General features: G+C 38.1%; 1 protein-coding gene across 9 annotated transcripts in view; it reads left to right on the top strand.

Moving 5' to 3' along the window:
* LOC117231917 (serine/threonine-protein phosphatase 2B catalytic subunit 3-like) overlaps positions 1 to 15,314 on the top strand; it is a 151,301-nt gene extending 135,987 nt beyond the window's left edge. For 4 of the 9 annotated variants that reach the window (XM_033490879.1, XM_033490876.1, XM_033490878.1 and 1 more), the window contains 4 exons: positions 8,996 to 9,080; positions 10,032 to 10,129; positions 10,728 to 10,943; positions 15,240 to 15,278. In XM_033490879.1, coding sequence (XP_033346770.1) covers positions 8,996 to 9,080; positions 10,032 to 10,129; positions 10,728 to 10,921 — 377 coding nt within the window. In that variant the 3' untranslated portion in view covers positions 10,922 to 10,943; positions 15,240 to 15,278. Of the gene's footprint in view, positions 1 to 6,299; positions 6,384 to 8,995; positions 9,081 to 10,031; positions 10,130 to 10,727; positions 10,944 to 11,237; positions 11,360 to 15,177 lie in introns of those variants that run through there. The other 5 variants (XM_033490881.1, XM_033490880.1, XM_033490873.1 and 2 more) reach the window with 4 other exon arrangements.
* Positions 15,315 to 23,425: the final 8,111 nt, after the last annotated feature.

Here is a 23,425-nt window from a genome sequence, read left to right as displayed (position 1 = left end):
AGCTGTATTTCAGATCCGGCGATACGCGTCGAGCGTGATTAGCTTTAAAGAAACAGACGAGAAGAGAGACATTGACAGTCACGTAGAAAGTAATCACGAAGTTGGATTCAGGGCGGTTTGCGTTTTCTTATTATTTAAATTGAAAGAAGCGCACACGTAATTTTCTCTATACCATATCAGGTAATTTTCTCTGTACCGTATCTGTATAAAGATGCGCGCAACTAATTCAAAAGATAGAGTTATTTGAAATCAACGTTAATATATGATACGCAAGTTCATCTTTTATTTAATTTGTTAATTTTCTTATTTGTTAAAATTATACGTAAATGTTCTCTATAACGTAGAATCTGTTTTAATTGCATCTATAAGTGTCGTACGATAATTAATCGTTTAAAACGGGTACCTAGGACGTTTGTGCTTATACCTTTTCTCATATTAACGAGAACTACCTCGAACGATATATCAAATGTCAGTCAAATCTTATTTCTTCTTGGAAAATTTAATCTGCATTTTTATTTTTCCACCTGCGTAAGAAATTCACAAGTTCTCGTATATTCGGACAAACCTTATGAACGAAGTAGAAAATCTTAAAAGTAGACGAGGACCTTCAGCAGCAGCGAATAATCGAAAGTAATCAAACCTCGATCGACGTTCATTATCTAATACGTAATTAAATCTTTCAGGACGCGTTAATTCAAAGGCGAATCCACAAAACGCAGACCGCCCACATTTCCCACTAACGAATTACCTTCTTACGCTTTCAGTATTCACCATTCGATATTAATTAAATAAATGATCGATCGCCTATTATTTTATCTTTATCGGGCCTGAATCGAGCACCTCCAATTAAATTAGCGTTGCAGAAATGTCTATACTGCGATTTCTACAATCTTATTCATTACGCGGATCGCTGAAATATTTCTCAGATTATCAGATTATGCTTCTTGATATTTCGATCTGTAATTTACAATTCACCGACACAAATTTATGACAATTATATCCTGTATTTTTTTATGCAATTAATTCGATCCGATTATTGTACAATTAATATCATTGATCTTTGGATGTACTCGATCGAGGGTAAGAAATGTATAGAGTGGTTCTCGATTGAGCGTTAATATTTCCAGGTGAAAATATAGAGGAAAAAATGAAAAAAGAATGTTCCACAACCGTAGGTTTTTTCAATATTATTTTTTTTTTTTTTCGTTTAATAAGAGAAGACCTGCGTGTGTGTAACATCTTTTCTTCCTTTTATGCCGCAGATTTACTCTTTGAACTGTTTACGCGCAATTAAGAATTACTCTCTTATATACGGGATGAGTCAAAAAAGATGGTACTCTGAATCCATTAAAACACTCATCCGAATCATTTTTAAATTAACCAAATAATTATTACATCGTTGAAAAACCAGATAATTCAGAGGTAAATGCAAACCCATAGAATAGAGTCACTCCATTTTTTTTCAATTCTGTCAAATTTTGACCCAACCTGTATAAAAAAAACGATTAACAACATACAAGGTATTTCTTAATACGTGAGAATCTTTACGAAAACTAAAAAAAGCACTTTTTCGCATATTCTCGTGTACACCGCCGCCATTTAAACCCCCATAAATATGGTGTTTATACCGTTTTTTTCACATACTTCAAAGAAAGATTCTAGGGTTAATCTCACCGTTGTGCTCTAAAAATGAGTATCATCGCTTTGACAGAGAAAGCAAAAGAGAAATCAAGAGACAACATAGAATATTCTAAACACAATCTCTCCCCTAATCTCCGTCATCATTCTGTGATCTATTACGTACGAAGAGACACCTTGTACAGAGCAACAATTTTCGAAATTCTAACGCACCAACGCTTGACTTGAATGCAACTTACGCTGTGCACTCTTTCTCTTGTCTGTTCTATGTGTTCTTTTCTTTACGCCACATTCGACCACCACCTTCTTCGCCAACCACCAACCGTCACCAACCAACCACTAAATATATATATATATGTCGACCATTCAAAACCAAAAAAAAAAAAAAAACCATGAAACAAACTTCGTACAAAAATACTCTACGATTCGAATTCGAATCTCCTTCATTGGACTGTTCGACTGACCAACTAAAAAAAAAAAAAAACATCTCCGCCTCTCTCTATCTCTTCTCTTCGGCCGCATTGACGCTGCTCTCACATTGTTGGTTACTTCTGTCCTTTTACTTACGTCCACGCTCACCATCGGTAAAACGAACATGGTCACCATGGCCGCCATGGTAACCCGACGGTCTGGTCCGAATACGACCCCACCTACCATCGCGTACGGTGAGTTGTTTTCTGTTGAAAGTGCGCATAGATCTCGATCGTCGAGGATCCGTGTGCTTGCGGAGACGGTATCCCGTGATTTTGATCCTTGGATCGTTCGAAATCCAAAATTCTCCAGATTCGTACTTCGATTATGTATCAATGAAATTTCTAAATTACACGTAGTAAATCGATGCGGATATTGAGAGTGAAACATGGCAATTTTAGTAGTTGGGAGAATCTAGAAATCACAGAATGGTTAAAGGCGAACAGTTGTATTTCGAAATTTTGGAATTTTATCTGAAACTGGAGTTAAATCGGTTCGAAGATTTCGAGTTGATTGGGTTATTGGACAGGTGATTGGATATTCCATTTGGTGATTATTAAAGGACGCGATAAGGACGACGAGGTATTTCGTCTGCGTAAAGTTGTAACAGCGTTTATTAACAAATGGATAAACCACGGGATAAATCTTCTTGGCCGAGATCCTCGACGACCAAGCAATGATATAGGAACACGTCCAACGCCCAATGGTTCCCCGTCGAGCGACTCGACGAGTTTCCGGGTTGGATAATTGAATCACGAGTCACTCGACGGAATCACGCGCCATTGGGTTCGTGAAGCTTCCTACTGTTGATAAGCGAATCCGCGTGAGAGGGCATCGACGAAATCGAGTTCCATAGGCGTCGCAACCTTACGAAAAAAAATAAGCTGGCAGGGCAAAGGGGATTCGCGGAGAATATTTGATCGTGGCGGCGCCTATGCATCGAAAGACACGGAGATCCATCAACATATGATAAAATAGACGCTTGGACCTGTATTCAAAACGATCATTCTCACCGACGTTCGACCCTTCGAGCTGAAATCTGTTAATATATTCGAACTTTAATCCAATGTAAAATTAAATAAAAATAAATTGAAAATTAAATTAAAGATGGGTAAAATTGGAGAAAGATCGCCTGATAGAAACTCATCGCTCGGTTTGGTTTTTTATTCTATTCTTCGTTTTCTTCTTCTTTTTTTTTTTTTTTTTTTTTAATACTTGCTAAGACCAGAATCGTTTAAATATTCGGAATGTTTTTACAAGTGTTGCGAGAAGATCGATTTCGAAATTTGCTCTTTGCTAATGGACGAAAGTAATGTATTTTATCAGCTCGAAGAGTGAAATATGCCTCTTAGAAACGCTTCTAAAACAGTGATATAGAGCACTAGTGGCCCGTGCAATATGTTTTGAGCACAGATCTGCTTGAGATCGAACGGTTCCTTCCCCAATTCGTCGGGTCTTCTATTGGATCGCGCAGATATCGTGCGTCATCCTTTGAAACGCCGTCGATACTCCCCACGGACGATGGATCTCCGTCTCTGGGACTCGGTGCCAAACTCGAACACCCTGTGATAAATGTTAGCTCGGTAGTAGACTGTCGCAATGGCGTCGTCAAAAGGAATCGTCAACGAGCCGAGAGTACAGAAAAGTCTGTACCGTTTCAAGAAAGTAAACTCTCATGCCTGGAAGTTGCAAAATGGATCATGAGACGTTAATACGCGAGCGTTTTAAAAATTATTTTCCAAGTTGAAATATATTCGACTTTATGGGGATTGATAATAAAATTTATTGATAAATGTGAAAATATTCAGTGTGTATAATATTAGTTTGGTGTCGTTTTAAACAAAATTTATATTTCGTTCATCGATCATGTAGCTTAAAACTACTTAGAAATATCAGAGTCCTTTTCTCTTTTTTTTTAGTTATATCTTAAAACAATTGTTATAGAAGAATTTGTTATTAGTTTTAACAAAACGATTTGACAGAACAATTTAAAAAAGTACAGCAGGGACAGAGATTTTGTTTCATTCGAATATTATAACAGATACTTCGGATGTTTTGTAGATTTTTAACGTTGCGTACATTCTTATGCTCTTTGCGTCTTAATGTTTACGCCATGAATGCACTGAATGAACTGTGCGATTTAATTCTGTTTATGAATAAAAACAATAAGTTTTATCGATTTATCAATCAGTCAAAATAACCTGACTAGTCATTTTCTATCGTTAACTATTAACAAAGTAATCTCTGTAAATGGTATTTCTTTAAAAATTCCCTAAAAATGAGAAAATATCGGGAATGGATCTAATTAGAAATAAAAGACACCAAACTATGTTACGCGTCTAATGTTAACGTAAATATTGTGAAAACGTAAAGATTGACGAATATTCGATGGTAATGCCCATTGCGACAGACCACGAGTGCATAATCATGCGCTGACACGTAAATGTCTAGAGAGCAAAGGCTTGATCTGTTGTATAAATTAGTAGTGACGTACGTCGTTGTATGTGCCGCATCGTCCTTCTCAGTGAAAACCGCAGGATGTAAAGGATGATCGATAAATGTCTGCTCCCCTCAGTCAGAGACCCACTGAAATCTCTTCGTCGTGCGCTCTTCTTCCTGGAAGAATGCGTCAGACGTCGTACAAATGATCAAAAAAAAAAAAAAAAAAAAAAAAAAAAAAGAAAGAAAAGAAATGAAAACCATGCTATGGTTAGGATAGCTCCTTATAGAGGAGAGATCGTTCTTTCTAGGCTCTCTGTGAAGTCCATCCCCTTTTATTCTAATTTCTTGAATATCCTCCTCCACCCCTGCTTTCGATATTTTCTTATCACCGCAAATGCGAAAGCATACGAGAATACATCGTTGAAGGTCGCTTCAGTCGTTGCTATTGATCAGGCAAGTTGAAAAAACGTTTCTCCTTCTTTTTAACTTCGACGATATTTTCTTTTTTTCATTGGAGAAGGTGAGAAGATGCATACTGTTGACCAAGCTTTTCAAATTACTAACGCGTTTCGTAGAAATTATTCAGCGAAATATCGTTTCGATAGATAGTCAGCTGAGAGTTCTATTGTTCTAGGAAGCAAAAATCTTTGGTAAACTTCGGATTAAAAGGTAAAAAGACACTTGGAAAATTCTTTCGAGGCAAAGACGAAGATCGTTCTTGAGATTCGTAGCGTTAGTTTCGAAGGCAAGCATAGCGATAGCAAGCGATATTTATTTCGAAGGAACAATAAAATCAGCATTTATAATTGGAGACGCGATTCGAAATATTTGGTCAATGGTGTACGTTGTAATATAATATGTATATTGCAAGAAATTTGAAGAATTCTCGGGTAAGACGATTATCTTCTATCTACGTTCATAAACAACACACAGACAAGAGATTATATTTCCCAATATCATTTTTAACGAAGCTTGTTTTAGTTAAGGTGTAGAAAACCAGTGTTCAATTTGCACATTGAAACCAACAAGACAAATGTGTACACTCCATACAGTCCAGAATATCGATCGTACTTTTAAAACTTCTCGAGCTCGAACGTTATCTAACCTAACCTAACAGAGTAAAGTGACCGAAGTAAAATAAATTCCACATTTCTTTTTATTTGCTTCTATTTTATTTTCTTTAGTATTTTTTTTATCGGCACGTGTTCTAAATAAACGGAATAGACGACGAAGATTCTCGATTCATGCTGACGTTTCGTGCCACGCTTTTACGCGGAAATGGACGTCGCAGGATATTCCAGAAATGTTTTCTTCCTGCCATCTCAGCAGAACGTTCGCAAAAAGCTTTTCCATGCAGCGCAGCCGCGCGATTGCGGATTACGAGAAATTAAAGCGAATCCGCAGTTGGCCTGGCGAAATTGAACCTTGTTCAATGTTCGACCCGAACACGCCACCAAAATTCACATAGTTGACATCGTTAAACAATGTTATCAAAAGAATTAAGAATATTCCATTGTTATTAAGAAAAGCAAAAAAGAGATAAATTATTTCATAGCTTAAAGTTGAATAAGACAAAGGAAAATAATTTGTAAATTTGTACATTACGAAATAAGAATTATCCATTCGATAATTCAGAAATAAAAAACGGATAGAGTCAGTAGAATCTCCTAATTCGCCAATTATCTCATCAGCAAGAACGAATCTCTTGTTTTCCTATATAAGTGACAAAATTACCCGATTTGCTGTAGCGTCACAAGCCCCGACATCCGCAAATTTAACTCGCGAATGCTTAGTGAAGCGGAAACACAGCGACAGCGGAACGATATTTTCACGTATGTCGATTCATGTGAAATTGTTTCTTTTATAGTACGAACAAGCTAAATCCTAGAGACTTCTTACTTACTAATATATACATACGTATACATATTATTTGTTTCTTTCGGTCTTCTAAAAACGAACAAAAAAGAGTAAACGTCTGTTTCTTTTTATTTTTCCTTTTTTTCTTCAAAAAAAAATATCTACTGACTATGAATAGCATTAACTGTTCCCTTCAAATAACATACAATAAAATTGCAAAGAAAGATTTTACGAACTATTTGTAACTTTTCAAAAAATATCGAAAATGTAAAGAATAGTATAATATTCGTCAAATCAAAGATTATAAAGAAATTATTTGATGCTATTCGATATAATGTAATTCTAGAATTTGAGTCTTAAACACTGTACCGCGATATCGAAAAGAGACCTCCATTTTGTGTCGACGTGAACTCAAGATGGCCGACCCTTAGGCTATTCGATACCTTATTTAGTCGATTATCCGTAGTCTGCTTCTTAACCCGTAACTGTGCGCCTAGAATTTTACGAGCGATTTCACGCCGAAACCTCTTCGCGACTGGCTTAATTTAATGGTCACTCCTCAATAACTAACCAGTGGTTCTCAGTCGAAAAACTTTCAGTCTTCAAGCCAAACTTTCAACACCAAAAAACCAAACCACGTAATCGATTAGCAAGATATTCGATTAAAAGAGATTTAATTGTTCCAAACCATTCACTTCTCTAACCATCGCATTCCCTTTACAAATTCGAAACACTCGAAGCTTACAATCAAATGAAATTTCGTTGCTTTCAAATTCTAACATTTGAATACAACGACTAAAGTTCTACCACACGGATACGGGTTAAAGACTAGAAAAACATCGAGCATAAAGATGCGACCGAACACGCATATACACAACTACGCTCTAAATAACACAAAACTAAAGAAAAAAAAAAAAAGAAAAGAAAGAAAGAAAGAGAAAATGCGAACGAGCAAGTAGGCAAGTAGCGACGAACATACGAAACGGCGACTGGTAAAAGCACCCGTAGTTGACCGATGGTGCGTACGTTTACCCGCGCTCAAAGCCTGCATGTGCATGTGTTGATCTCTTTCTCTTGCATTGGCCGTGTCTTCTTTTCGCGTAACTGAGGAAAACCTATGGTTTATGTAATCATTGGCCTGCATGTTAGTAGTCGCTGCTTATTACGATGTACATACGCACGTATTTCGCACACCGGCTTCCGTTTTGTAACACGTGCACGCGCGCGCGCCCATACGTAGCTGCGTGCATTTATTATATGCAATGAGCTTGTGCTATTATCCTCGTGCACTCTCTCTCTATTTTTACGCATATAATATATATGTACGTGTATATATACATATATATATGTTATATTTCAATATACGATTACGATTCAAAGGATTTCTTTATATTTTTCAACTTCTTTGTCACCAATCTGTTAATTCCGGTATAAAAACTGGAATAAAATGGACAGAACTTCGATAGACTCGTGTGAACTTTGAACGAGAACGTACACGAACGAACGTCTCGCTCGGAAAGCGAGAGAATCACGAAGAATCGCTTCTGCGCACGCGTCAGAGCGATTGGCCGCGAGACGCGCGAAATTCAAAACGGTGAAACAATTCTGTTGATTAATATATTGTTTTCTTTTTTTCTTTCTTCACGTATCGTTCTACTTTTTTTTCTCTCGTCGCTTTTCGTTTGCATAGAATTCGATAACTATCTACGTTGAGTATTTCTGTTCGTTTATCGTTCAGTTCGCTGGTCAGAGACGGATAGGAGATCTCGATAATCCGTGAAGGAAAGATAATTGTAACGATTCAATGTACATCGATGATTTCCGGTATACGCGAGTGAGTTCGGAATAAAGAAATTTTCCAATGAATCCGTCGGATGGAAAAAAGTTAATACGTGTAGTTTTATGCAAATAATAAATTCTTATTTAGACCCAAAAAGACAGATGAGCAAAATGAAAGAGCAAAATATTGTACACCGAGATTAATATGCACTCGCTCGTCGCGTGCACCGAGTTCTTTTGGCTGTAGTTTGCCGTTGTTGTTTGCCGTGAGACCCAAAAATAACAAGTGACATTTTTCCATTTTTTTTCCTTTAATTTTTTTTCAATAACATAATCACCGGATAAGCTGTTGTATGAATAATGTAGTGAAAAGCCAAATGTCGAATTACTTCGCGACGAGAGTTGCGGGGCGAATTCGTGATCGAGATCTCGCGAAGGCAAATCAAAATCCACAATCGTTCATTTATATTTTTAGCTTCACGTAAAATCGCTAATGTCCATTTCTTCCACTATTTTTTTTTTCCTTTCTTTTTACTCTTTTTTTCTTTTTTCTTTACGCAGCTACTCATAGGTAATACATAGGTATCGTCATGTTTATTCATTCGAAAATAACTGCTGTTTGCGAGTATGTAATTACGCAAGTTGATCGCTAGTGAAATTATGCTAGAAGCTCACTAGACCCTAGTAACTTTAGCGCCAGATTCTATTCGTTAGCATCGTGCCTTCGCGACTTCGTGGATCACTGAGAATGAATCAGCTAAATTATCGAGAGACGGATCGTCCTAACTGAATCTTGTCGCTTTTTTAGGTGCAGCAGCCAATCTACGCAAGGAGGTTATCAGAAACAAGATCAGAGCCATTGGCAAGATGGCGCGCGTCTTCTCCGTCCTCAGGTCAGCAAACAAATTTAATTAATAACAGTTAAACTTGTCTATTCAAACAGCTCCGATTATATTTCTATCGATAAAAATGTATCTCATAAATGCAACGAGAAAATATCATCTTTAACCGATGATATATTAGAGTTACAGCAGAGACAGGTAGCGTTTAAAATTAAAAATCGAAGATACATCGTGCGTTGCGTTGTTATTTTAATAGTTGCACCCGAGTCTTTGCAACTGGTCAAATGTTTTTCAAAATGAATTAAGAAGAGAAAAAAATAACGAGGAATTTCATGTTTCAAATTTACATACATGCATCGACTAAAAAAAAAAAAAAAGCGAAAAAACGCAAAATCCTCGAAATTCACAAAGTCGTACACTGCACACGACTGGCAGAAACAAAGCATGGTTGATAGAAGTCGAAATACAGAGATTCGGAGCAGAATGCGTAACGGAGAGAAGCGTTAAAACTTTCCAGATCGCAACTGTAGGTCAACGCAACAGCCATAAAAATTGCACACAACCGAAAGTTTCGTTGAAAAACGAAGAAGATGATGTTGCACCGGCGCAAACCATATTCTAGTAGCAACTTACTCGGTTGATGGAACGATTATGCCTCGACTAAGCCGATAGAATTGCTTAACGTTGCGAGAAGTCGATCCAAGTTTCACGGTCGATCGATGATCACCAGAACAATCCTGTGTTCTCTGTGAAGACTCCGAGGAAATCAAAAATGAAAGATAACTCGGCGTGAAAATTCTGCTATACCGTTCTGCTCGAACTCAACTTTCGCTCGAAAATTTTAGTGCTTCTGGCTAAACGATTAGCGCGAATTCGAACGCGTTTATTAAGAGCAGTTAATCAAGAGAGAAATTGATTACCATTACTTTCACATCTTTTGTCTCCTTTTTCCTTCTTTATTTTCATACGGTGCTAATTGTTGTCGATTGGTTCGTCTTTCAGAGAGGAGAGCGAGAGTGTGTTGCAGCTGAAGGGTTTAACGCCGACTGGCGCTTTACCTCTTGGTGCGTTATCAGGTGGAAAGACGTCCCTAAAGAACGGTGAGTTTCGTTTCTAATCAACTACATGTAAATAGAGCGATCTTCTGCAGCAGCTGATCTAATGGTAAACGATATTTTTCTAATAGATTCAGGAAGAATAAATTAATCCCTACTTTATTGTAATGTACTATCTAGGATGTCGTTGTCATCTTGTGGTACATAACCGTATTTATAACGTGCAATTAGTACGGATAGTCAAGGGTGCTTGATACACTTAGTGGACATAGTCAAAGTACACAGTCTCGTAATACATAGTCACATTTATGGTACAGCTGGTGGACATGCTCAGTGAACTACTAATTGTTGAACCGGTAGCAAAGCTTGCTAATGCATAGCTCGATACCAGTTATTTTTAACGAGTAAGAATCGTTGATCAACGATCATAATTAACGATCGAAAGAAACGATCATCCGGTAAATTAGAATTTCTCTGACAAAAGAATTTCGCTCCATTTTCCCCTCATCGAAATTTTAACAAACACCACCGCGATCTTCCCTTCACCGAACTTTCCCTTCTTTCTTGCGTTATTCATACTCCACCCTTGAAACGTTCCGCTCGAATAGCGGTTGATGACGACTCGTGAAATTATTGTTGACAGCTCTGCAAGGTTTCTCGCCGAACCACAAAATCACCTCGTTCGCCGAGGCGAAAGGTTTGGATGCCATAAACGAAAGGATGCCGCCAAGAAAGGACGCCCCGCTCACGCCGGTAAACGAGGAGAAGCCCGTGATAAAGCCACCGGCTCCTGCGGCAGACAAGCGAGACCACAACACACCGCAACCGCAATCGTGAGCCTCACACTCGTCCAATCAAGGTACACATCACACCCACGTGGATGATCCTGACAGGGAGAGCGTTTTTATTCTCTCTCCTTTGATTTCTATCTTTGCTCTTTTTAAATTTGGATTCTCGATCCTTTGGTCCTGTTGATGTATATATATATGTATATATGTATATATATATGTATATATGTATATATATATACACACATATATACATATATATGTATATATATACATATATATATAGGTACGAATCACGATATAGCAAGGTTGTAAAGGCTTCACAGCTAGTTAAGAATTAAATACGTACTATTGGATATTCGCAGGTCCGGGCCGAAGTTCGTTGAAGAAAGCTGTGTGCCATAAGAATGATAATATAGAGAAAGTTATTAACGCGTGTAAACTTAATATATTGTAAAGAGAATAAAGTAGATGTTGAGGAATCGTTTATTAGTTGTAGGTATACACAGAAAACAACAAATCTAGCATAATCGATGAACACTGTAGTCAATGTTGAGATATATATATATATCTAGAGAAAATGGAAAAAGCTAAATATGTTTCGGATGCGAATCTACAATTATATAAAGGATTGGCAAAATTTCTTTATAAAATTAAAAGTCCATTGTCTATCTGTACTGAATTATAAGAAAGTAGAATGACTGTCTCATTCGCAGCTAGTATTGTCGATAATATTCAGATTATTAATCCCCAATTCCGACTCTCCTATCACATATGCTATCTTTTCATTCTGCGCATATTTCACCATAATGTTACATTATAAGATTTGATAGAATCTATGTTTAAATACACTGAGATTTTGTAAAATTTATAGAATTTATCGGATTTATAAAATTTACTAACGCGGTAATATTTATAATATAGTTATTATATACAGGGTGCGGCCGAATAACATGCAAAAGTGTGCAGGACGTGATTCTTTGTAGAAGAATAAGAAAAGAATATAGAGTAGAACTTTGTCGTTCTCGGCTTGGTTTACGAGAAAATCGAGTTTGAAAATTTATCAAGTATATGTCGAACATGGCTAATCCCTCACTGAACATGACTAAATGACCGACAGGATTCATGTTCAATACATGTTCAAATGTATTTGGTAAATTTTCATACTCGATTTTCTCGAAAACTGAACCGAAAATGAGAAAGTTCTATTCTATATTATTTTCTTATTTTTCCATGAGGAATCGCGCCGTGCCCACTTTTACGTATTATTCGGTCGGATTCTGTATAACAGCTTTATAATATACACGCAATTTACGACTTCTCTGTAACTATCTTGAATCGTACTGTAGCAAAATTCACAGGATCCACGAGGGAGATCGGCAAGCGATTGTCGTTGGATGTGTCGAAAACGATAACTCGTTGGCCGATCGATCGGATCGAGCATTCGAAGGATATAAAGAAACGAAAGGAGCGACTAAAAATGTATATTACGATCATTATTATGATCAATAAAAGAACTTCAGTAGTATCTTGCTCAGGCGTTTGAAAGTTTGTTTTGTTGGAAAGAGTTGATGATATCGAAGAATGAACGCAAGAAGTTCCACGAGTGAATGTGTATCGAAAACTGTAACGAAAACAGCTCGATAATTGTACACCGATTAACTCATCACGCACGATACGCACCTTCAGACATATGTAACATATATATATATATATCTGACTTGTCTGTTCTCACCCTTTGTCGCGTTGTTGATTAACTTTGACACGTGGGTCACGGGGTCACAACTAACCTGGAAAAGGTAGTACCATTGGCGACACGTGGATTCACAGCTTCCTGTTGCGTGTTGCACGAGTATCGACCCGCGGAGAACACTTTGTTGGCCGAATCGTTCTTCCTGATGAACATCGTCCCTCGTTAACACGCTGTTGATGTTTCGATATTCATCCCTCGACGATAGGATTTTTTTTAATCCTTTCGATGCCGCGAGAATAGAATTTTTAGTATTTTAGAGAAATTTTTGAAGGATTAACGACTTTAAATTTGTCAATAAATTTCATAAGAAACGAAAATTCAGAATTTTTATCAATTTGCCAAAAGATTCGGAATTTAGCGTTTCTATAAATTTCGTGTGACATTGAAGTTTAACATTTTTACAAATATCTGGAAGGCTCGATATTCAGAATTTTTATAAATACTCTCTTGATATAATTATTATTTGTTCTTATATTGTAGAATAAATAGTTGCGATTTACCGTAATATTCCTTTAGCAGCGAACGGAATAATATCTTTCAAATTTTTTCTTACGATTATGCTGAGTTAATAATGTTTAATTAGTTGAGTTTCGAGAATTAAATTACAATTGGTAATAAAAATACCGTTGACGTTGTAATTGATGAGAACTGTGTAGGAGCGGGTTGTTCCTCGTTAGAAATACAAATTAGTATATCAGGAGCAGACGAGGCTGCAGCTCTCACTCCTCGAATTACAAACTCCGCCAAACTTGCTAACATTTATCAAAGTTTGAGCGATATTGTCTTCACGGTAACTGTCCGCTGCTAAACGAAATTAGAGACAAGTAGTTGCTGCCGTTTATAGTCCGCCCTTTGAACCACTGAAAACAACCAGTAGCATTTGACGGCCATTAACAGCCACAGAGCTGCTAATAAGATTATCGTTGCAACGAAAGGATTAAGAATGACGAGTCCCTTGAAAAAAGACACGACACTAATCAAATATATTTTTCACTAAAAACCAAATATTACATAACTTATTCATTGATTTCCCTTTGTCAATCTTTTGGCGATTAAAAATTTGAAAAGAGTATAAAAAGAAGAAATAAAAGAATATTTAAAGAGGAAATATGCTGTTTTATTATTTTTCTTTTTTAGCCATAATGGTTCAAGATTATAAAAATTAAAAAAGGTAAAATTTACGAACGCAAATGGCTCAGGTAAAATTGAAATAGAAAAATTATTAGAAAAATATAAAAAATATACACAAGGTAGAAACTTTCATTTTTTATCATGTTCTTTTATCATTTTTAATTAACTTACTGTCCAAGTGTTAACAGCAGTAAATCGAAGGATTTGTCTGAAATAGGTGGTTCCCTTGAGCGAAATTCACCGCATGCTAAACGTCAAGGCTGCAGAGTCGTAGAAGGGAGATCGATAGACTCGCACAAACTACGCGCACGTTTATTTCTCCGTGTTCCCCAAAGCAGATCTTAAACGGATAAACGTTCGCAAGATCCTTGCAGCAACCACTTGGAAAAGCTAGTTTCCAGAAATTTGGATCCTTTGGGGAAACCGGACATCAGACGAACCCTTTGCAATTCTCACGATTCCATAAACTTTGCTACAAATTAATTCACGGATTCGTACCTTATTTGAAAGTCGAAGATTCTGATCCTTAAAAAATATACATTCTTCTTCCAAACATACAATAAAAATCTATCGATTAATATCAATTTTGTCTTTTTTTACTATCGTACTTGTTCCATCTGATTTCTCATTCTATACTTATTGGTCACGTATTTTCGTATCATCTCATGTACTTATCCTCTTTTATGATTCATCCTAAAGATATTCATATTATAAAAAGAAATAGGAATAGCGTTCACATTTCCCTGTTAGAGAAGATATCTATTATCATTCAACGTTTATTTCATCTTACTCTTTATACTAAAAACATCATCGCTTATGATGACATATACGCTAGATACTTAAACTTGTTATTCATACACGTCAAGCATACTTAAAATTTAAATTTAAATTTACCCCATTCTTATTCGCTCAAAAAATATTACTTCACGAAACGTAGAAACAACAATCCACCAAATTTACGATCTTCCTCCCAATCGCAAAGAAATTCAATATCAAATTAAACAAAAGAAAAGTCAGGTAGAAAAAAAAGACAGCAGGTTTAAACCAGTCAAAATTTTTTAATTTCCCAAATCTTCGACTTCTATCCTCATCCTTCGCTCTAAGGCCGGGTGCAGACGAAAGACTTTTTGGCGCTGCGTCATACGTTTTTCATTATTCTCCCGGTTGAGAACAACGTATATCGTACGATACAATCGCGGTGCCGTTGGAAGAACAGAGAAACAAAGTTCTTCTGTCTCACAAAAGAAACATACGCGTACAGGTGTTTCCTCGTTCTTCCAACCCGCTGCCGCTACGACGATTTAACGCGTATCGCTCGTCTGCATCGGGTCTTACGTCTACGATACGTGAACGATAAACGGCAAACTCAAACTCAAATCTAACATGCAAAATATTCACCAATATGCGTAAACGATGTTCAGGAAGAACACGGCCGGCAAAGCATGATGGAACGAAGACGAGGCCAGCGTTGCACGTTTTTCAGGTGGCAAGGATGGGTGTTAAGGTCCCAGTGCTGTCGTCGCCACCGTCGAAAAATCCAAACCATCGCTCGTCTCTCACCCCCGGTTGTTATCGCCAGCGTGCCGTTCGTCGAGTCAAGAAGGTGTCATCGCAACGAGGAACGAGAGTCGCACCACAGCCAACCACGAGATGCGAGTGTCAGAGGTGGAGTTCGAGAAGAGGAAGCAACCCATCAGGGGAACAACGAGCGTCGTCGTCGTCGTCGTCGCGTATGTTGCTCGCGTCTTGGCAGCCGTTGCTGCGACAGATGTTCCGCACGACGTTTGAGATACTCGACGACGAATCGTTTGGCTCCATTCTGTTGTTCGCGGCCAAAACGTGGCGGAATATTCGCCTCGCGAGAGGAGTTGCGCGCCCGTCGTGCACTCGTCTCTTTTGTCCTCTTCCTCCCTGAGGACGACGACTCGTACGACCTCCTTCTGCCGCTCTACGAGCCGTGGTCGCGTTGGATCACCACTTAAAAGTCGTCTTGTAGCGTCAGAGCGAACAGGACGCGTACGAAGGTTCGTTCTCAGGAAGGCAGAAGTCGCGAATGGATCTCCGTGTGTACGCGCGTGCTGGACCGCGAAGAACAGACGTTGAACGAAATTGGGAACGAGATTGGATGACCGTACGAAGTACCGAGTTATATATAGAGTACCGATGATTGTAAGATAAATGACGCAAGGGTAGGATAACGAAGGGTAGCGAGAATCGTATGCGTTCGTTTGGAAGTCGGGGAAGGAAGGGACGCGCGTAGACACGGAGCAAGGGCAAAGTAGAAAGAGCATCGCGCTGTAGGTTGGCCGATCTTTTTTTATCGGAGACGCTGGATGGAAGGCGTACGGAGAAGTTGGCGTGGTAGTTGGTTGGAAAGTTGATCTTCTCGGAATCGAACGTGATAAAGGAAGATTGTCGTTCGACTTCCTGTATGCGAGGCGAGTAATGATCGAGGCAAGAGACGAAGGATGGAAACCACGCTCGTGCGCGGTCTCCGCCAAAGAGAACGGAGATCAAAGCGAAGAAACGGAAGTAATTTATACATGCGGATGCAAATGATTTGAAAGGAACGAGAATAAAAAGAAGGGAGAGGGTAATAAGGGAAGAATATAAGAAAACATTATTTTCTCTTTTAAATCATTTTCATCGCGTACATACGTTGTTTCCGCTTCTTCGCTTTGCCTTCTGTTCTCTCTGGCGGAGACCGCTAGATCGTGGTGTTTCGCTCCTCCGGCAAAGAAGCAAAAGGGGGAAAGTAAAATAAAAGATGAAAAATTTTAAGGCAGCTGGCCTGTCGGTACGGCGGAGCTTCCGGTTTTAGGATTCATTAGATTCTTAAGAAGTTCGCCCTGGTGGATGCACGGGCATCCCTCCGCGCGCGTAAAAAAAATGGGGGCGCGGATACTTAAATCGTAAGTCGAGCTAAGCTTTAGGATTAAGGCGTAAGTTATATCGGAGAATTTATTTAATATACGCATATATTATATATATATATATATATATTATTAATTAATTAATTAAAATTATGATTATTACTATGAATTATTATTATGAATTATTATTACTATCGTTATTATTACTAATTATTACGATGATCATCGATACTATCGAATACGATACACGATGTTAATGATGATCATAATAATAGTTCTCGCGACACCTATGGAAGGGAACATCGCACGTCGAGCGAATCGTTTTCCGCCCACCTGCAAGCGAAACTGTTTCCTCTGCGGTAGCACACGTTGCATTCGAACGAATTTAACCGGTTTATCGAACATCGACTAAGTCCGTACGTTTTTTTAGAACACGTTTAGCTTCATCCTGTATTCCAGCAAAACTGGCGACAGCTTCTGATCCTCAACCAGCTAATTCCGATTAATCAAATATTTCATAATTTCCAACGTAATATTCTTTCTAACATTCGAATCGATTTTGATTAGGAACGATATAATTGAACTTAAATAATCCATTTGAACTAATGAGAAGTAACGGATGAAAAGTAATTGAAAGATAGAAGAAGCAAGATAAAGCGAAATGATTGAATTCAAGGCAAGAATTAGCTGGTTCCGATCATGGACCAAGGTTTTCAAGGAATACGACCTAGAAATCCTTCCTCTAATCCCACAAATTCGCAGAAACCATTCACCCTTTCCCAGAGAATCGCCATCAATGTTCTAAACATCGAGGATTCTCTTTAAACTAGAACGTGTGTTTCTCGTTGCCACTAAAGAGAAAAAAAAAGAAGGTGGCACGCACACTTAAACCAAGTGAATTTTAATCTCTGATCACTTGTGAGAACATCATCCAAGTGTTTTAACTTTGTTCCCCTGACCAATCTACCCGGATGGGTATTTTAAATTCTCGTTCGACGAGAGCTCGATTCGCCGATTTCCACGCGACCATGCTAACCGCGGACAACGGTTTCGCTTGAACGACGTCCACGAGATAGATCCGTGCATCCTATTTGTTCTTCGAGGATGATGACCTAGAACAGAGAGAAAGAAAAGAATGGGTAAAATGGCACGCTCGACGAGGCAGAGGAATCTCTCGAGGCTTCGTGAGCCTCGACCGCGCATGAAGGATCTAATAGCACATATTATACAATTATATCGATAAACCATGACATGTGTGCTCGTTTTGGACGTGCGATGCGGATACCTCAACCAGTTTCCGAAGAGGCATCTTAACGTGAAAGGAAATTGCGGGGAACGTTCTCGAGAAGAGACGAAACAGGCGGAAATGGGGGAGAATGCTTGATCGATCCGTGCGTAGGTATCTACATTGTTTACGAGTTATCGTGGTCGAGAGGAACGGGATGAGGGATGATAAAGCGAGGGAAAACGGGAATGCAATAACGGACAGAATGTTCGAAGTCCTCTGAATCGCGTGAGAATGGTTGGAGGGAAAGCAAAGGGAAAGGCCAAGCGAACAGACAAACGCATGACACGTCTAATAACGTTGATCCTCTATGATTTTAATGTGTGTTCTTGCTACTATCCGACGTAAGTCTGGGCCACAGCCACACGTTGTTTGAAACTGGTGCCGGAAGTGGAGCCTTTAATATCTTGGGAAGGATGTATCACGAAGGGGATCGTAGGGTGGACAGAATGGTGGGCGAATATCAGCGAATTGTCTCGTAGTTACGTTGTAGTTTTTATTTTTCTTTCTCTATTTCTTTTTCTTAAGGGTCTGCTGGACGCGAGAGACGTTTGAGAAATGGCGGAATCAACGCGTTCCAAGGTGGATACTCGCGTGCCACAAAGTCCACCCGCGGAGAGATCGAACCTCGGTACACGTGACTTCCCAGTGGTTAGCTCTTCCTAGCCAAACGCGAGCGTGTTGAGTTCAAGCTGACGGGTATCAGTGCCAAACTATAATTCCTTTACGATTCTTGCGGTCTCTTCGCTCGAAGATCACCTTACCCCACTGTACGTAACTATAGTTCGTGAGACAAAGCGTAGATACGTAGCTAATTTTAATTAATCGATCGTTCTATGATTTGACCTTCGTTTTACAATTGTACGTTGCGCGTATCGATCTTTCGCTTTAAGGCCGACTGTTTTTAAGAATCTCAATCGCGATGGCGCCATCTGTGTCGGTCGATGGGAAAACGACAGTTTCACTATGTTTCTTTTATTCCCTCCTTTTCTTTTTTCTAAGTTAATTGCTTCTCCTTCCTGTGCTAGTTGTATACTGAGTTTTCCACGTTTTCCCGTTATTTGTGACTCCCGAGTGCATGGCTGGCTGGCTCCTCCTTCATTCGTTGAAGCGTTCCCGCGCTTATCGTCGCGTCCCCGCGACGTCATCTCCCCCGGCCGTGGCCAGCTTCGTAAACGATTGCAGCCACGGGGCTGCGCCACGCTCCTCGTCGTGTAATATTTCTAGTAATAAAGCGGTTTCGCGATCGAGTCGCGGGCCTTTCTCGTCGTTTTCGCTGTTTTTTCTACCTCCTCTCTCTAGAGATCGATGAAAAGCGGAAGAGAAGACGAGCGGGTATCGCGACGAAAAGCATGCCACTGTGAAGGGAGAGTTAATGGAAAGTCACGTTAGGTGTGCAAGGGCTCGTAGCGAAATATTTAAGTGGAAGAAAAATTGGGGAAAATACATGGTAGGAAAGAAGGTCACTTCCGACAGCCAAATGATGACAGCGTGCAAGAATTACGGTCTGAAACATAATAAAGATAATGAAAGAATATTATTATAATGAAAATGAATGAAATAAAATATATGTGTGTGTATATATATATATACAAAAAAATATATTGTGTATGTATATATAAACGCATGTACGTATAAATATATATATATCTCTTCTCACTATGGATAAAGATATACAGTGAATAATATAATTCTATCTCTCTTTGCTACCAAGTTGTACTTATTCTTAATTGATTTACTTGTACAAAAGAAATGTGTTAAATAATAATGAAATACAATTATATATATATAATATACAGCTATATAAATAATACATATACATAAATATAAATATATATATATATAAATATTATACATATGATATAGCGTTAATTAACTATTATTATGATTATTATTACGATCATTGTGAGATACGGTTATTCTTACTTATTTGATTATTGTCATTATATGATTATTCTTATTATTATTATCATGACTATTATATTGTATATCATTATTCCTATTAATTATTACCATTATATCGTTAACGACGTTATCGATGCTATATTTAATATTCTCACATCGTCTCACTATCGAAACGCAAAAGAATAAAAAAAATATATATATATATTACAAAGTACATAAGAAGTGTGAATGAGTGTTATACGGAGTGAAGAAAACGAAATAAAAAAAGAAATCAGAGCCGTTGGTAAAGTTAATATACAACAAAACGTGTATATTATCTATTACTGCTGTTCGATATTGTGATGGTCGTTACAGCTGCGTTACGACGAGGGTGACACGATAATGGTGATTCAGGACCATGTAATCGAGAATCCACTTGTCCTCTGCTATACTAAAAGCTCGACTTTATCCGTCGCTTTCTGCTCGCACGATAATCGCGTTCCCCTGTTGTTTATCCTTTTCTTTTCCATTCTGTCTTTTTCCATTATACAAACAAACAGAATTCTTATATTCGTGTATAATAATAAAAAAAATATATAAATTTGTTCAGTGTGTGTTTTACCGTATCGCAAGTTTTGATTGTTCGTGTCTCTTCGCGCTAGATCCGCCATTTTTCGTCACGTGACGAGTCTACATTGTTTCGCGCGATGTTCCTCAGCTTCCGGTGTACGGTTCTTTCAAATGTAATCTAGTAATCTACCCACGACGTCGAATATTTCTGTACGCATCATCGAATTTTCTATTCCCGTTGATAAACTCAATCTCTACCGATTTTTCATTTTCATCATTGGGAAATATCGTACTGAAAGTTCGCGAAACAATAGTTATACACGAAAAAAAAGGAAGGAAAAAAGAGGATACGGATGATGATCCTTTTGGACACGTGTAAAATCAGAGGATAAAGAAGAACGCGTACAATTAAATAAGACACCTATGGCAATACCCTGTAATTAAGACGTGTACAACGTCGAGCACAATTGCTAATCGAGTTTTATCATTAATTACCGTCGTTCCGCATGCGTACAGTGTAGTACTTAATCGTTAGCATTACCTAATCGCGCTCAAACAAAGGAAAATGGTAAAAGAGAAAAGAATGAAAATTGAAGAAAGGGACAATATGCTAGAATTTATTATCGGGGACCTTGTTTAACGAAGCGCTTTTTTTTTCTTATATCGAGTGATAATAAAGCGGTAATCAAAAACAAACAATGCGAAACGATGAGAGAAAAGAAGAGATGGACAGAATTGATAATGATTCCTGAACGCGAACCGTGTCCCAACGTACGTTTTTATGCAGTCGCCTCTTTAAAACAAACATATTGTACATATTTGTGCGGGCGTTTTGATCCTAACATGTATCGTGTCGTAGAAATCTTTTTAGATAGGTTAATGAAAAAAAATCCATAATGGAATGAAGAAAGAAAGAAATCAATGATCGATCGTCGATAAATCGTTAAAAACCTTATCGACTCGGCTCGGATCACCGTGGATCGGTAACGAAATTCCATAAGCGCGTGGATCGTTACCAATCCGGACGAGGGATCGATCCTGTCACGATATAATCAGGTTTAGTCGTTTGTTTCGATCTTATTGAACGGGTGTGTCAAAGTGCAATTTGTAACTGTGTCTACGATAGCAGGGCAAACGCAATTATAATTGCAATTATAATTGTACGATTTGTCGAACGAACGCGTACAATGCCGGTCATTTTTGCGTTATATGCCGAAGAATGAAACGTCTCGGTAAAAATACGGGATCGTCCTTTTTGACGGTCGTATCCTCCAATCAAATGGAAGATATCTGAGTATTAATCGGATCCTTCGAGAAAGGATACGACCATCGTTTGTTACACCCGAACCGTCCTCGTTTTCGTAATCACAGATCTACGTCGCTCTTTGCCTACGCGATTGATGCATTTTATCGATAAAGTAAATAACGCTAATTCAACGAACTTATCGACTCGAACTTGGTTACGTGTTTTTCTAAGCAGTTTAAGAAAAAGATGAAAAAGAGATGTTAAACGACATCTAGGAGAAAATAACAGAGGAAATGCATACGTCGGCGTGGCAAAGATCGCTAGAGAATGACAGATGAAAAACGAGAACTGTATTATAATGTAGAAGCGTGTATATCGTTAAGCTTACGATTGGGGTTGACCCAAAGCCTTTCTCTTAGACTTACAATGTGCGCATCCACTGAAACATCCTCTCGACTCCCGGATCGATTCTCCCTTTTATTTTTCTCTCTCACATTCTGAGTCTCATCGTTGTACGAAAGAGTACGGGTATAATAAAGTAACGTGCATTAAATATGTAACTTTACGCGATACGACATCCACGACTATATCACATGCTGGATCGTGTGCGCCACGTTCAGGAGAATCCGAAAAAGACCGTTGACGATAGACAGTGTACCTTCTGTTGTACCATTCATTCAGAAAATATCTACATCTTCCTAGAATGTAGAACAAACGATAGACGAAAGAGACGTATGAAACATAGACACGTTACATATTTTGTAATGGTTAAGCGATAAAGAAAAAACACAAAAAGAAAAATCGCAAACGTATGCACTAGTAAAACTAACGTGTAATATAATCGTGTATGTTTTTTAGTGACATATATAACTTTACGAATCGAACTTGATCGAATGGGAAATCGAGCAGCGAGGGTGGATCAGCGATCTCTTAGATTGTTACGAACTCGTTCGAGATACTTTTTGCCCCTCCGTGATACGAACAAGGAGAACAGCTAAAACGAGTATTTTACCATTTTATCTACATTTTTCAAAGACACGCACTCTTTTTCTCTATCTCTCTTTATATCTCTTTCTATTTCTGTCTAATGTTATTCCGCGATTTGTAGCGCCACCCGAAGTCATATGCGTCGATGTTTAGTATCTAGATTTTTCGATAAGAAAGGAAGTCGAAGGAAGGGCAGAACGAAGAAAGGAGAAAACATAAGAAATATCGAAAGAAATATCTGCGATTGCATTATTGATTATCAAGGAACCACATGTAAACGCTTTAATGAAAAATACACCTGAATTTTTAAGAATATTAAAAAGAAAAAGAAGAAAGATACCAAATACAATCTGCACCGGAAATTTTGCAGAGTTCCTTTTTTTCTTTAACGAATCTTCGAACAAATTAGATACCTTCGAAATGATGATGATGATAATAATAATAATAACAATAATAATAATAATAATAATAATAATAACGAAACGTCTTTCCAACACCTTGTTTCTTAAACGACGCGATAAAGAAAACTTTTTTAACCATCTTCGTTAATTCTTCGAATTCTATCTGCCAAGGGAGGAAACCACGCAAGTAAAGAGAGAGCAACCGTTGTTCAGATACTCATCGAACCTCTTTCGATAATCGACAAGCAATACAATAGCCTCATTGGCGCGTACAACTCGATAAGATGGCGCACGTTCGGGGAACAGAATTTTTGCGATGACTTATAGACGGTTATATACATGTATATACGCATATAATATGTATACATACTGAGTTAAGTTACATGCATTCTCATCTCTTTTATATACATATATAGACACACA

The sequence above is a fragment of the Bombus vosnesenskii genome, unplaced genomic scaffold (assembly GCF_011952255.1).
Source record: "Bombus vosnesenskii isolate JDL3184/JDL3185 unplaced genomic scaffold, Bvos_JDL3184-5_v1.1 scf7180000013276, whole genome shotgun sequence".
Classification (NCBI taxonomy): Eukaryota; Metazoa; Arthropoda; class Insecta; order Hymenoptera; family Apidae; genus Bombus; species Bombus vosnesenskii.
This window is presented reverse-complemented; position numbering and strand designations above follow the sequence as displayed.